The sequence below is a fragment of the Mustela erminea genome, chromosome 5 (assembly GCF_009829155.1).
Source record: "Mustela erminea isolate mMusErm1 chromosome 5, mMusErm1.Pri, whole genome shotgun sequence".
NCBI classification, from domain to species: domain Eukaryota; kingdom Metazoa; phylum Chordata; class Mammalia; order Carnivora; family Mustelidae; genus Mustela; species Mustela erminea.
In genome coordinates this window covers 111,104,412-111,119,298 of record NC_045618.1, presented here as the reverse complement: position 1 = coordinate 111,119,298, position 14,887 = coordinate 111,104,412, and the positions used below count along the sequence as shown (strand labels likewise).

The following is a 14,887-nucleotide window of genomic DNA, read 5'->3' as shown; positions in this document are numbered from 1 at the left end:
AAGCTTCTAAGGAAGAGTGGAGGAGGCCAAGGAGAAAGGAACAAGCAAGGAAATCTCGCATTTCTACCTTCTATACCAAAACTTCTTCCCCATGAAAAAAAGAGTCATTGGACCTAAGAGCTTTAACCTGCAAACTGACCCTGGAGGGATTGACTCCATTCACCCAGGTCTGAATTGCTCTTACCAGATACTCACGGTCTCTACCTCCTCTCTTCCAGTTCTCTCTGGAATCCACTCCCATAAGGCTCTCACTCCCCACCGCCCCTCCAAGACGGCTCGTCAAGATCTCCAGTAGCTTCCTTGTTGCTAAACCCATGGTCCATTCTCAGTCTTTGTCCCCTTCACTGGTCAATGGCATTGACACAGCTGACCACTTCTCCTTGTTGAAAGGCCTCCTCACTTGACCCCAGGACTCTTGATTTTTCTCCTCCCATACCCACCACCCCTTCTCAGTACCTGTGCCTGGTTCCTCTTCATCTCCCGAATCTCCTAACATGGAGTACTTGGAGCTCGGCCCTCTTCTCCGGCCTGTCTGAACTCACTCCGCTGGCAATGTCATGCATCTCAGGACTTTATATAGCAATCTAGATGCTGAGGACTCTCCAATGCACACCTCTACTCACCCCTCTCTCCTGACTCCATCTACTGTTATGAGTCTTATTGGTACCCGACTTGAATGTCAAGTATTTCGAACCTATCCTAAAACTGACCACAGTTGATCTTTCATTCAATATCTGACAAAATTCACTCTTTCTCATTTCAGTTGGTGGTAACTCTGTTCTTCAAGTTGCTCAGGTCAAAGCCTAGAATCATTTTTTTTAAGCTTTTATTTATTTATTTGAGGGAGAGAAAGAGAGTGAGAGAGAGCATGAGAAGGGAGAAGGTCAGAGGGAGAAGCACACTCCCCATGGGGCTGGGAGCCCGATGCGGGAATCGATCCCAGGACTCCAGGATCACGACCTGAGCTGAAGGCAGTCGCTCAACCAACTGAGCCACCCAGGCGCCCAAAGCCTAGAATCATTCTTGACTCCAGTCTTTCTTTTATAACCTAGGTACAGCGTGTCAACAAATCACATGAACTCTATCTTCAAAATATACTCAGAATCTTAGCACTTTCTGCCACCACACCTCTGGTCCACGCCGCCATCATCCCTTACCTGTCTTACTACCACAGATGGACCTAGACTTCCTGTATCTTCCCCTGACTCCTACACTCTGTTCTCAACACGTCAGCCAGAGAAAGCCTGTTAACATTGAAAACTAAATCGCTTCCATCTGCTCAGAACCCTCCAGTGACTTCCCATGTTACTCAAAGGTAAAGCCAGAGTTATCACATGGCCCAGAGGTCCCTACCTGAGCTAAGCCCCATCCACCACTCCCTTTCTGATCCCCTTTCATACCTCTTCCCCAAACCTCACCTCCTTGCTTCTCCTCAGACACGCAGCACATCCCCACAGCCGACCTTTGTACCTTCCACTCCCTCAGCCTGGAAGGTTCTTCCTCCTGGTAGTCACCTGGCTAGCTCTCTCATCCATCTGACTCACAAAGATTTACTTTCTCAGTAAAACTCTCCTTGATGACCCTTTTGGAATTACAACCCCCTCCTCCTTCCTTGCTTAATTTTTCTTCATAGCTTTTATCACCATGAAACATTGAGTATCTTACTCCTCTCACTAGGTAAGAAGCTCTATTGGGGACAAGAGTTTTTGTCCATTTTGTTAACTGCTATATCCCCACGACCTAAAGTAGTACCGGACACACAACACATACTTGTTGTATTAATAACTAAACTAAAAATTACAACAACTTATGGTTTATCAATGTATAATTTTTCATGTGCAAATTAACATGAATTTATTCATTACTTAGTGTTTATAAATATGTAATAAAAATTTATTAACGATGAGTGACTAAATGAGTAGTTAGTTCAACACCTTACTAAGAACTGGGCACTGTAGGAATGAAAGTCTCTCTGTGACTGGGAGCACAGGGCAGTTTCAGAGGGAAGAGCTTGGTCAGCTACGGAGCCTCAAGACAGCATGGAGCCTGAGGGATTCAGTGGGCAGAGGAGACAGAATGTGGGAATGATTTAGACAGGGAAGCGGAGTTCCCAAAAGTAACTTGCTAACATTGTCACTTGCAGGACCTGGAGGCTGGCTCTGAACACCTGCATTAAAATAACAGCACTCGTCCAGAAGACTGCCCACCTCAGTTTACAGAAACTCTGCTCATTCTCCAGAACTAGCACTAACCTTCACTGACCTCTCAAAGTCAATCCTATGACTTCCCACTCAGTCCCCTTCCCAATCCTGCTGGCAGGAGAGGGGAAAACCAAAAAATTCAGGAAGAAGCAGGGACAGGGCGTGGCATGCCTATCTCCTACCACATCTTTCTTTATTACCCACCGCGTGGATCTTCCCCCATCACGAGAACCCCGTAACCACAGAGCACTAAAAGGGACTTTTAGCGAAGCGCTCAAGTACTTTACACACATCTTATTTCATTCTCCCTTTGTCCATGAAATGCACACTTTAATGGGAAAAAAATTACAGGATATCTTGTAAAGACACACTATCAACAAAAATGAAGCTTGCTAGAAAAGTCTACAGAAAAGAACGCTGAACAGGGAGTAGAGCAGGATGGAACAGAAGTAGAAAGGCACGGGAAGTAGTTCTCTCACCTAACAGATACTGAAAACACAGAAGAGTACTGTCCTGCGTCTGGACATGAACGAAAACGAGACTCACCGCTGCTTCACAGCCGGAACACTGGGATCCTTGAGACTGATTTTACCGATCTGATTGTACACATCTTGAATGTTTTTCAGGAGTTCATTATTTTTGAAAATACAAGTCTCTAGTAATTTGTTTTCTTCAGTGAGCTCTCCGTGCACGCCATCGTCACGGGTCTCAGATAACTTTCGGGACAGAGCGACGAGAAGTTTGTCACAGGTGTCGTCACCCCGTTCGGCGTCTTTAAAGCTTATGCCGAGCGTTTTCAAACGTTTATCCAAGTGTCTGGCCTGGTCCTTCATCAGGCTGATTTCTCTTTCTTTATTTTCTGCCGTCACCGTGTTTTCTCGCACTACCTGTGTATCTGTAACAGGCTCGAAAGAGAGCTCAGCTGTTCTCAGAGAAGCCAGAAACTCCTCCAGAGCTGTGAGTGCGTCTTTACTCCTCTGGACCTGGTGGTTCACTTCTTCGAGTTGTGTTCTGTGTTTCTGCAGAATCTCCCCAGTCGCATGGAGATCAAGCGGGTGTAATTCCTTTAATGCAAAGTCGCCCGACTGTTCCAGGTTGTTATATATTTCAATCTGTCCAGCTATGGAATTTTGGATATTCTAAAATAAAGGAAGGAATGCTGAAAAGGCTGAGGCAGAAGAAAAGGCAGACTGCACACCAGAAATGAACCTAAACTTACAATGTCTAGGTGGCATCTAGAAAATGGCTTCTGGGTTTTTCTAAGGCTGACAGTTTCAACAGAAGGAAATATTTTAATTACAAAGGATCAGATGGCCCAGCTGTTCCATTATCTGATAACCTTCCTGATGTCTCAATCCCCCCAAAGAAAACAAGTATATAACTCTACTGCTTCAGTGAAAATAGAGATTAAGCTGTTGAGACATCTGTTTATAATCTGAAAAATAAAACTTTAATTTTTTTCATTTGAAATGAGACTTGGGGGATGGAGAGTAGGGTAACAGGGTGATGGGCATTAAGGAGGGCACTTGATGTAATCAGCACTGGGTGTTGTATGCAACTGATGAATTACTAAATTCTACCCTTGAAACCAATAATATAGTGTATGTTAACTACACTGAATTTAAATTAAAAATTTTTTAAATTAAAAAAATTTTTTTAAATGAGACTTGGAATAAGTAAGCCTTAGAATATGCATGTGAGTCTAGGACAATATTTAGGATTTCAGCCATTGGAAAAGACATTCACAAGCAAACCTTCATTTTGAATTCAAAGAAAATATCTAATTATTTACTCCACCGTACCTACTTTTAAATTTGCAAGGAACTGCGAGTTGAGAAACAAGTAAGTCTAAATTATTGAAGGCCATTGCTTATAGTCTAACTGTATACCATTGATGCATAATTAAAAATCTCTGAAGAACTGAATTATTCTATGAGTACACTGGGAGAACTTTTAATTACCCTCAGGTTTTGATAAATGCCATCAGCATCAATGAGATGAAATTCTTGAATGACTATTTCATGGAGGAGCAGGTCGGAGCCACAGAGCAGAAGTGATTCCTTCTCCACAGGTAACACAATCTTCAGTGCGGTCTCCAAAGATTCCATTCTGGGTGAAAAATAAACCAGACATAATGGAAAAAGACAACATAAAGATATTCTATAAAATATATTAATGCCATGATTTAACTAAGACATACAATGATATGTACAGATCATCACATTAAAACCCGAAACCAGCAAAATTAAAAACAAAAAACCTTTCAAAAACTAAACCCAGCAATCCAAAATCCCAAAGAATAAGTGGTTTGTTATATCCAATATTCTTAATAGCATAATACATAATACATACTAAGTGGAAATTTATTGTAAAATATTCTAAGCTTTACCCCCTTTTTTTTGAACTCTTTTTTTTTTTTAAGATTTATTTATTTATTTTAGAGAGAAAGAGAGAAAGCAAGTAGTGGGAGGGACAGAGGGAGAGAATCCTTCAAGCAGACTCCCCACTGAGTGTGGAGCTCAACAAGGGGCTTGATCCCACGACCCATGAGATCATGACCTGAGCCAAAACCAAGAGTCAGGCACTCAACCCACCGAGCCACCAGACACCCCTCTGTATCTTTTGAAATACAAAATATTGAATGTAATTTAAGTTTGCCTTTGATGACAAAGAAATGTCATTATAAATCATTTTATTAGTGAAAGTACAATAGAATTCAAAGAAATAGGCTCTATTAATAATAAATCAAAATGTGTGACCTTGGACAAATAACATACAGCCTCTGAGCCCCTGTTTCCTCCTATGTAAAATGGGGATGTGTCCTGGGGAAGCGCATCCTATGTATAGGGGATAGTAACGGCACTCTCACTTTAGAAATGGGAAAACCAAGGCCCAGAGAAGTGACATGGCCAAATTCATGCCCAAGGGCAGATGGGGTTGGGGGAGGGGATGAAGTAGTGGGGTAAGGGGTGGCGCCAGGCAGGGCATGGCCTTTGAAACTCAAGAGAGTTTAAGTTCCACCTAAGTCTCTGGTTGGTGGGGTGGCTCGGTGATGTTGTTTAAATTCCCTAATGGCAATCATAGTATCCTCTCTCACTGTGGTTGTAAGAACTAAATATAATAGCATACTTAGTATAGCATTAGCCTAGCTTAAAATAGCATTAAAAATTCAGTAAATTCAGTAAAATCATGGTTAACAGATCTCAGAATTATACCTGGTATTAAGAGTCGTCTGAAACTCTCTTTCCTTTTCCTTTAATCTGTCTCTCGTGTTCCTTATTAAAGGCTTCTTTATGTCACTGTCAAGCTCTTCTAACTTCAATGAGGTGAATTCAAACTCTTTCCAGCAAGAATCAGTTTCATCTCTTAAGACCTAGGTGAACCACATGAAGTAAGCTATCAACTAGTGGGTTAATAGGCACAATTATTCTGTTCTTACAAAATGAGGACATTTGCCAACCATTAACACAGAGTTTCACATGAAAATACATTAGAAGTATTTTTATATCTCATTTAATTAATAAGATTAATTAAATTTAAAAATATTTTCCGACCATCTACAAGTGAAGTATTCTTCAGGGAACAATGATCTTAACTGTCTTCTTAGAAGTCCCATTCAGTGAAGTCAAGGGAGTCAACAACAAAGGAAAAAACTCCCTTCCCATAAGCAGGTGCACAGAATACAATTCAGAAAGATACATGCAATGTAAGAACAGATATCCTACTTCCTCTAGATAATAAATCTTTGTTTCTCCCTAAACTGAAAGCAAAACTAGAGAGAACCAAAACTGTTTCCATCACATAAGAAGTGAATGAAATTAAATTATGATTTATAATTAAACACCTAAAAATTCAATACTATTCTAGCTCCTTATTCTTGTTATTTTTTGTGGTTTTTTTTACAGGCGCTGCTACAGAATTTACTGAGTGCCGATCAGTATAATTTGTTCTTCACCTTCCCCATGGATTATTGCAGCTTTTATAACCAACTCATTATTCAGTTACTGGAGTAAGGTCTCAAGACAGTTTCTTAATTGTGATGAAAACGTGCTAAATTCATCACTTGAACGACAGAGATTTTAACATATTAATTCTGCTTACTCAGATGGAAAATAGAGAGGAGCCAGATGGTAAAGTGTGACTCAGGAACTGCCATCATAAAGGGAAGATCACTGAAGGGCACTATAGGCTCTCCTGTGGCCCTTTCCTTCACCTGCTGGGTTTTCTGTAAGGGATCGTTCTAATGCACTTCCAAGCATACAACGGTATTGTTCTGCACTGCACAGATTGTTCTCAAAATAAGGGAGATCTTTATTTGTACGGCTTACGATTGGTTTGCTTAACCCTAGAGAGTTTTCTCTGAAGCGCCAGAGCCAAATGGCTCTCCAGAAGATTATCCATCACTCAGAGCAAAATATCCCTCCATTGCCTGCCCCTGCCTAACTGCCCCAACATCAGATAGATAACTGACAATTTGGTAAAAATGATGATGACTGAAATAAATATTCGGAGCCACTGGTTTCTCATGTATTGTTAATTTGAGAGCAACACAGTTGGGACTACGGGTTGAAACTGCCTCGAAACACATTGTTTTGAGCAATTCTTCTGAAGCCCTCATTCCCCTCCTAAACATAATCCAAAACTCTCCAAGCCACAGTATCTTGACTACCAAATTAGAGCATGAGCAATAAATTAGGACCCCAAAACCAAGTCTTTCCTGGGCTTGGTAGCTGAATGTAAATCACTCTCTGAAATAGAATAATGTTAGAAATGCAATCCAACAGAGAAAATTCTTTGGGAACATCTAGCCCATGTGACCTCAACAAAAACAGTGAATTCTATACAGATGGTGGTATTATTTTCTAATAGAAGATTAAACTTCTCTACTGATCTTTTTGGTAATTACCCGTAGATCTGTCAGTTTATCCTGCAGACAAGCACTACTCCTTTCCTTGTCACTGGAGAAATCAGAAATAATTCTGAATTTGTTATTTTCCAGGTATAGCTCAAGATTTTCTCTGTGGATATCATACCTGGGAAAAAATTAAATGCAATAGTACTTAATTTTAATAAGACAAAACATTTTTTATTTATAATTTTTTAACTTATAATTTCTTAATTTATAATTTTTAATTATATATGAAGAAATCTCAGGGAATTTGTGCTTAAGTTACCAGACCATATGCAAAAAAATTATGACTTATGGATTATAGGCATGTATTAAAGTATAACATGTTTGCATTTATGAAATATTTTTGGTGGATTTTCCAGTTATGTAAGGGGTTACCTCTCTTGTAAACAACTGAGGGCTGCGTTGTGATCCTTTTCAGACTTCTCCATAGAGCTTTCCTCCTGTTGAGGCTTTAACTTGGATTTCAGGCTAAAATTCTTCAACGATCCCATTGTCCAAGTAAATATGCAAAATAGCAAACATAATATCTTCAGTATACTTAACTGGGATATACATAGACAAATGGAATATACAACTGGAATATACATACACACGCATAAGATATTTCGATATACTTAACTAAATTGGAAAAGATAAACACTTTATAATACAAAGGTATGTCACTAATTCTTTATACCCCAAACCAGGAGATAATACAACTTATTTGAAGCTTCTCAGCTTCAAGAAAGGTCTTCCCCTAGGACAGAGATTTATGACACTGAGTTTCACCTTCTAATTGGTTATGTCAACACAGAAAAGGTGTTCTCCCAACCACAAAATACTGTATCCGCCTGTGACCTCATAGCCACAGCCAAAAGCAGATCTCTGAATTCAAATACACCTCGTCCTTCCCTCAACTTCGGACTGGCAGTCTGGGCTGAGACATATAGTCCATGCCCACTTACCGAAAATTCAAGAATTCAGAAAAATTCAATTCCTGAGAAAAGTAGAGGACATCCTACTGAGAAAAAGACAAATGATAAATGAACTAGTTCAGCTCAGTGACGCTGAGGCATCTGTACAGATTAAACTTCACCTCTGGTATCCTCAACAGGAATGTCCACAGACAACATGTATTCATAATGGCAGCAAATGGTCTCTTTCTGAAAGACCTGTTTGTAACCTCAGAGGAAGATAAAGTGACGCTCACTACAGCTATGGCTCGTTGTATTATAATTCTTGGAAAAGGAGTCTTCCTTGCATTATTTAAACGGGAATTCTTGGCTGATGAAAATAATCAGATAATTAAAACCAACAATTAACGAGAAGTGGATTACTATAACACTTGGCCTTTTCATTACTAGGTTTGCTCCTAAAATACATTATCCACATTTAACACCTTTTCGGTTGATGGTTGATCACGTGATTTTGCAGACGGTCCCTCCCTGTGGGCATCCCTTCCTCCATTCTCGGATGTGTTCATGGTCTCCCTAGGGAGGAATCAAAATTGCATATTAAAATCAAGGAAGAAAAATCACGCCTAAATGAGAATAAAGAACACTCCTTCTCATTTGATTTCACAAGGAGCTTCATCTCGTTTTTCCCTGATGTGTAATTATTCTCCAGAAGCACTAACTTGGTTTTCGACGTGCCTCCCGTCGTGGGCTGCAGTGTCCTATGAATCTCGGAAGCACATTTCCGCAGTCGTTCTATCTTTTGTTCATAATCTTTGAGTGCTCTCCTCATTTCTTGTTGACTCTTCTGGGAAGTCAGCTCTTCACACAGCTCCCGCAAGACATCCATGTGGTGATCTAGCTGGTACAGACTGCCTTCCTCAGAAAAGCAGGCCTGATTGAGGAAATAAAGCAGAAAATGGGCTTCACATGAGCTTCCATGATTAGTCCATAAGGATTAGAAAGTAACAGATGTGTGTGACTTCAACATCACATTCTTTTATAGGCTATCGACTGTGTGCCTGATGTGGTAATGGGCACTGGAGAAACAAAGATGAGGAAGTCCGCCTGAAAGAGAGTCACCACAGTCCAGTAATGCAGTGAATGAAACCAGCATACGTCACCCCAAAATAAGCCTCTTTTTTTTGAAGTGATCTCTCTGCCCAACATGAGGCTCAAACTCATGACCTCAAGATCAAGAGTCACATGCTCTACAGACTGAGCCAGCCAGATAGCCTCTAAAATACACCTTTTTGATGTGAAAATTATTTTGAGCTAAACGCAATTAAGAAGCAGTAAACACAGAAAAAAGCTCCTTGCTTCCTGCCTAACGGCCAGAAATAAAGTCTCTTTTTATTAGAGACAGACTCTCGTCAGCCCAAAGATAGTACCAGAGGAATCTGCGAACAAACCTTGTTAAACTAACCCTTACCTTTGTCTTGTCAATTCCGGTCTCTTTGTCTAAAAGGTATAAAAAACTCCTTCTCTGGCTACTTCTTTGGGTCTTCATTCTCTTGCGAAGGCTCCCGTGTGAACATAATAATTCAATAAAATATGTATGCTTTGTTCCTGTCCGTCTTTGTCACTTTCATTCTCAGGGACCCTCAAGGGGCCCTTTTTACTCCCCTACAGCAGTCACACACACTATGGGTAGCTAGTGTGACAAGTGTTACGATAGAGCCACTGCCTGCTGTAAGGAGTCAGAGAAAACCTACCTCACATGTGGGAACCATCGGAGGGAGACGCAGAAAGAACAAGGCCAAGTCCCCTAAGTAAAAGCAGAGAGAGGTCCTTCCTACCAGAAGGAACAGACGAGAGGAAAAAGGCTCCAGCTGTTCTAAGACAACAGCAGTCGAGTGAGCTGGAGGGAGGGCACAGCACAGAAAAGGGATACCGAAGGCGTGTCCTGCAGCCAGGCTGCCAAGGACCTGCGTGGTCTTCTAAGGAGCTTGGAGATGTTCTGAGAGTACAGGTGAGCCACTGACATAGGATCTGTGGTTCAGCGGGGTCTCTCAGGGGATGGGTCTGGAAGATGACATGACCGTCATCAAACGGGGAGAATAATCTAGGTTGGAGGCAATAGCAACACTGGTGGAAAGGAAGGAAAAGAAGAATTGTTCTAATGAGTAACAGAGGGGGCCTGGCCCCAGACTCCATCATGACTGAGCGGGAAGGAAAGGGGACGGGGAGAAGGGGAGTTCGCAGGCGACACTGTCCTTCCTGACCAACAGACACAAGAGGAAGAAGAGTTTGAAAGGAGATGGTACTGACAGGCTTTGGACATGCCGAATGGCAGGTCTCTGAAGAACACTGGTGACATCTACTACTCAGAACCTGGAGTGCAGAGGAAAGGACTCAGCTGCAGACAGAAATTTAGGCACTAACATTAGAGAGAGGGCTTTATCATTAAAACCAAAGATGGGGAGGGCGCCTGGGTGGCTCAGCGGGCTAAGCCGCTGCCTTCAGCTCAGGTCATGATCTCAGGGTCTTGAGATCAAGCCCCACATTGGGCTCTCTGCTCTGCAGGAAGCCTGTTTCTGCCTGCCTCTCTGCCTACTTGTGATCTCTGTCTGTCAAATAAATAAAAATAAAATCTTTAAAAAAAAAAAACACACACACAAAGATGGGGAATACCCAGGTGGGTCAGTCGGTTGAGTGTGTCTACCTTAGGCTCAGGTCGTGGTCCCAGGGTCCTGGGATGGAGCCCCTGGTTGAGCTCCCTGCTTGGCAGGGAATCTGCTTCCTCCTCTCCCTCTGCCCCTCCCCATCACTTGTGTGCACATACTCTCTCTCTCTCTCAGATAAATAAATAACATCTTTAAAAAAAAAAAGAAAAGAAAATGCAGAGGGCATAAAATCACTGAGAGTAGGCATGAAACCAGCCAAAAAATAGAGACTCTCAAAACTAAAACATTAAGACAACAAAATGAAAACAGAGAAATTTGCGGGGCCCTTGGCTGGCTCAGTTAGTAGAGCATGTGACTCTATATCTTGGGGTTGTGAGTTTGAGCCCTTTCACTGGGTGTAGAGATTACCTGAAGAGAGAGCAATCTGTGAAGGACACTAGGAAGAAGCTCCCCACTTCCCACCAAAAATAATAAAATAAGGAAAAGCAAAAGAGACTAATATTGGGAGAGTTACAGCAGTAGAAAGTTTAAAGGAAAGAAGAGGGGTCAGTACTGTCAAATAAACAGACGCAATCATATAGGATGGGGGCCAGAGAGAGGTCATGAGATATGCCTCCCATTTGCTATCTTTCCCCAAAGCAGCAGTTCTAAGGACACCATATCCCTCAAAATCAACTGTGGCTACATTAGCAACAGGTGACACATTTGTAACCAGAGTCTGAAGGACAGGGGCTACGGAGACATAGCAAGGAAAGTCATGAAATATTAACTCGATGCTGAATTTTTTTCATTCTACAGAGCAAACAGCTTTGTAGTTAGAGAAGGAACTGCTTACGGGATAGTCCCCAGGGGACAGACGAGAGCGCTGAAGTAATTTTCAGAGCAGGTTTAATCCCAGGCTAAGTAAGGACACACACAACCATGTAGGATAAACTCCAAAATAATGACAGCACTTAAATGGAAACAGGTGGTTTACCTCATGTTCCTTGATGAGACCCTTGGTCCTCCCTCTGCGAATCAGTTTCTTCTCTTTATTTATTTGTTTTTCGAGTCTTGAAATATTGTCACTGAGCTTCTCTTTTTCAATGTCTATTTTCAGTTGTTGAATATACAAAGACATCTCGTGATGAAGAGCCTACAAAAAAAAAAAAAAAAAAGAAAAGAAAAGAAAAGAAACCCACAGAGGGTCATAGTCACTATGGGAGAAGAATACATTGGAAAGATTTTCATCAAAAAACCAATAAAGGGGCACCTGGATGGCTCAGTGGGTTTAAGCCTCTGCCTTTGGCTCAGGGTCCTGGGATTGAGCCCCACATCAGACTCTCTGCTCAGCAGGGAGCCTGTTTCCTCATTTCTCTCTCTCTGCCTGCCTCTCTGCCTACTTGTGATCTCTGTCTGTCAAATAAATAAGTAAAATCTTAAAAAAAAAAAAACCCACAATAAAAATATTTGTAGTAACAAAGGATAGAAAGGGAGTTTAAATGGCATTCTCGGTCATCCTTGTGTCTTCAGGGAGGACGTTTTAAACTATACCAGACCCAGAAAGGAACTTTCTTTTTCTTCCTAACAACTAAAAATGTGTGTTAGCTGAACGACACCATTAAGAAAACAGAAAGTAAGACTCAGACTGAGAAAACACATAGACAAAACGCGTAACTGAGCCTATGGAAAAACAGCACAGAACTAACTGTACTGTGTCTTCGGGATGGGATTCTGAAGTAGCGAAAAAAGGACAGAAGGGAAACATTATGGAAATATGAATAAAGTATAAACTGAATAATGAATAGATATTAATGCATGAATTGTGACAAAGGCAGCATATTAATGTAAGGTGAGAACAGTAGGAGAAACTGGGCATGGGGTATACCAGAACTCTCTGTACTCTCTTTGTAATAATTCTGTGAATCTAAAATTGTTCTAAAATTTAGAAGTTTATTTTAAAATGTGTCTTAAGAGCACCTTAAACAGTAGACATTCAATTATATTACTTTATTTTCTGACTCCAGCCACATACATTGAATACTAATCACCCTTTTCTGAACACAATCTCTGTGGCAGAGGCTTTAGATAAATCCTTGCAATAATCCTGCCAAGTAGCTGGAGTTATCCACATTTTATCAGTGAAGTTCCTAGAAGTTAAACAACTTACCCAGGGTCATAGCTCTTGAATCTGGGTCTGTCTGCCACCAATGCCCATGCCTATTTCTCTAGGAAAGAGTGTGTGTGTGTGTGTGTGTGTGTGTGTGTGTATTGATACATTATGACTCAGTAAAGATCCAACTAGGGACCCAGGAAACACTAAGTATTTAATAACTCAGAGTGAATTAGATGCAGGGAACTGGTGAGGCGAGGGACCAAAGAGCAGAGAAGCCAGAGAGGGGACTGGACTGGAAGGTGATCTGGAGATGAACCCAGCCACCAGGCTGCTCCTCCCACGGGGCTGGAGGCTTCAGACAAGCCCAGACAGAAGGGTCACCAGAAGCTGGAACTCTGGAACCCGCAGCCAGGGGAAGACACAGCCGCCAGAGATGCTGCCCAAAGACAGGGACTTTGATTCTCCCTTCTCCCCCTCCATCACCCTGTAATCTCTAAACCGTGTTGTCACTGGCTGAACACAGAAGCCAGTAGGGCCCTGGGAACCTCGGGATGACCTCGCCATGATACCAAGCACACAGGGACACTAGCAGTGACCGAGCACAGACAGGCCCCGGGGTTGGCTCTACCAGAGGAAGCCCAGACACATGTGCATGTCCTTACCTCCCACTTGGAGCAGGCAACTCTACTCTCTTCTTCCAAAGACAGCTTCACACCCTCAGTTACATTATTTTTCAGTTCTTCAACAGCCTTCAGATACTTGGCCAGACTTTTAGAATTAAGAATTATTAGTGCTTCCTAGAAAACAGAATGCAAATGAGAACATGAAAGCCTCATTCTACTGCCAAGTCCTCAAAGCTCATTTTGGTAGGTCTTTAACAGGCACAATTAGGAAAAGACTTTTTTTTTTTTTAAGATTTTATTTATTTATTTGACAGACAGAGATCACAAGTAGGCAGAGAGGCAGGCAGAGAGAGAGGGGGAAGCAGGCTCCCCGCTGAACAGAGAGCCCGATGCGGGGCTCGATCCCAGGACCCTGAGATCAAGATCTGAGCCAAAAGCAGAGGCTTTAACCCACTGAGCCACCCAGGTGCCCCACAGGAAAAGACTTTTTGAAGACAACAAAGATTTAGGGAAGACTTTTTGTAAAGTAAGGTTGACATCCCTTTTGCATCTCTTGAATTATTTTGAAAAGAACTGCAAGATACTTATTATTCAAATGTAGTCACACATTTGAGAACCACATAAAGGCTTCCTTAGGATATTCAGGATGACTTCTGTTACCCTCTGATAAATAATTAAGAGGATTATTGTGCAGGGTAATGAGCCACTGGCGCTGTTTCCTCTAAGGTTCTAAGTACTAGTGAGTGGAGGACCATACTTCCTTGACAATACCATATGAAGAACATGGTGGCTTGTATTAGAGATTTGTGTTGCAATAAGACACAATTTATAGCAGGGTTAACAGGCAAATATTTTGTCTTGTGCATAAAACATTTTTATGCTGCCATGAGTCAACATTACCTTATTGTCAACTTCAAAGTTTTGCCCAGGGCCAACCACACTGGCAGTCCTGCCCCAGAGAGGGAGCGGCTGTAGACAGAGAAGAGTCTGCTCCTTATCTCACGCTTACCTGCTCGCAGGGAGTAGTTACCTGGCAATTACCTGGCAGAAACCTAGTTAATTAGCAAATGACAGAACAAAGAATAGTCTAGGGCTTGCAAAAGAGGCAGAAAACCTACAGGAGACAGAAGACAAAAGTAATTCTAGGGAATAAGGCAATTAAGCCGGGTGGGAATTCGCTAATGCCATCATGGCATCTGTTATGGGCCTCCTGCAGAAAAGGTACAGTGCTGAGCTCCAGGACTCCCCTCCACGGCCTCCGTGAGGCCTGTGAGATTTATCACCTAGGGAGACACTAACCCACATGCTGGCAGGAGGCTCCTACTATTCATGTGTCCCTGGAGACCCAGGGTCTCAGGGCAGGACCTGGCAGGGCAGGAGTCTTGCTTCTGTTTGAGAACAGATCTACTTTACTAAATGCCAGAGAAAAAAGGCGGGGGAGGAGGGGAAATCCCTGCCTAGATTCCAAAAGGCGAACAGTCAGAAGGTCAGAAAGAG

General features: G+C 42.0%; 1 protein-coding gene across 11 annotated transcripts in view; it reads right to left on the bottom strand.

Annotated features, from left to right (window-relative positions):
- SYNE2 (spectrin repeat containing nuclear envelope protein 2) overlaps positions 1-14,887 on the bottom strand; it is a 330,018-nt gene that overhangs the window by 189,428 nt on the left and 125,703 nt on the right. For all 11 annotated transcript variants that reach the window (XM_032344453.1, XM_032344442.1, XM_032344445.1 and 8 more), the window contains exons 22-30: positions 13,430-13,564; positions 11,649-11,807; positions 8,729-8,940; positions 8,492-8,582; positions 7,489-7,589; positions 7,108-7,234; positions 5,417-5,574; positions 4,163-4,310; positions 2,748-3,340 (exon numbers count right to left, since the gene is read on the bottom strand). In XM_032344453.1, coding sequence (XP_032200344.1) covers positions 2,748-3,340; positions 4,163-4,310; positions 5,417-5,574; positions 7,108-7,234; positions 7,489-7,589; positions 8,492-8,582; positions 8,729-8,940; positions 11,649-11,807; positions 13,430-13,564 — 1,724 coding nt within the window. The remainder of the gene's footprint in view (positions 1-2,747; positions 3,341-4,162; positions 4,311-5,416; positions 5,575-7,107; positions 7,235-7,488; positions 7,590-8,491; positions 8,583-8,728; positions 8,941-11,648; positions 11,808-13,429; positions 13,565-14,887) is intronic.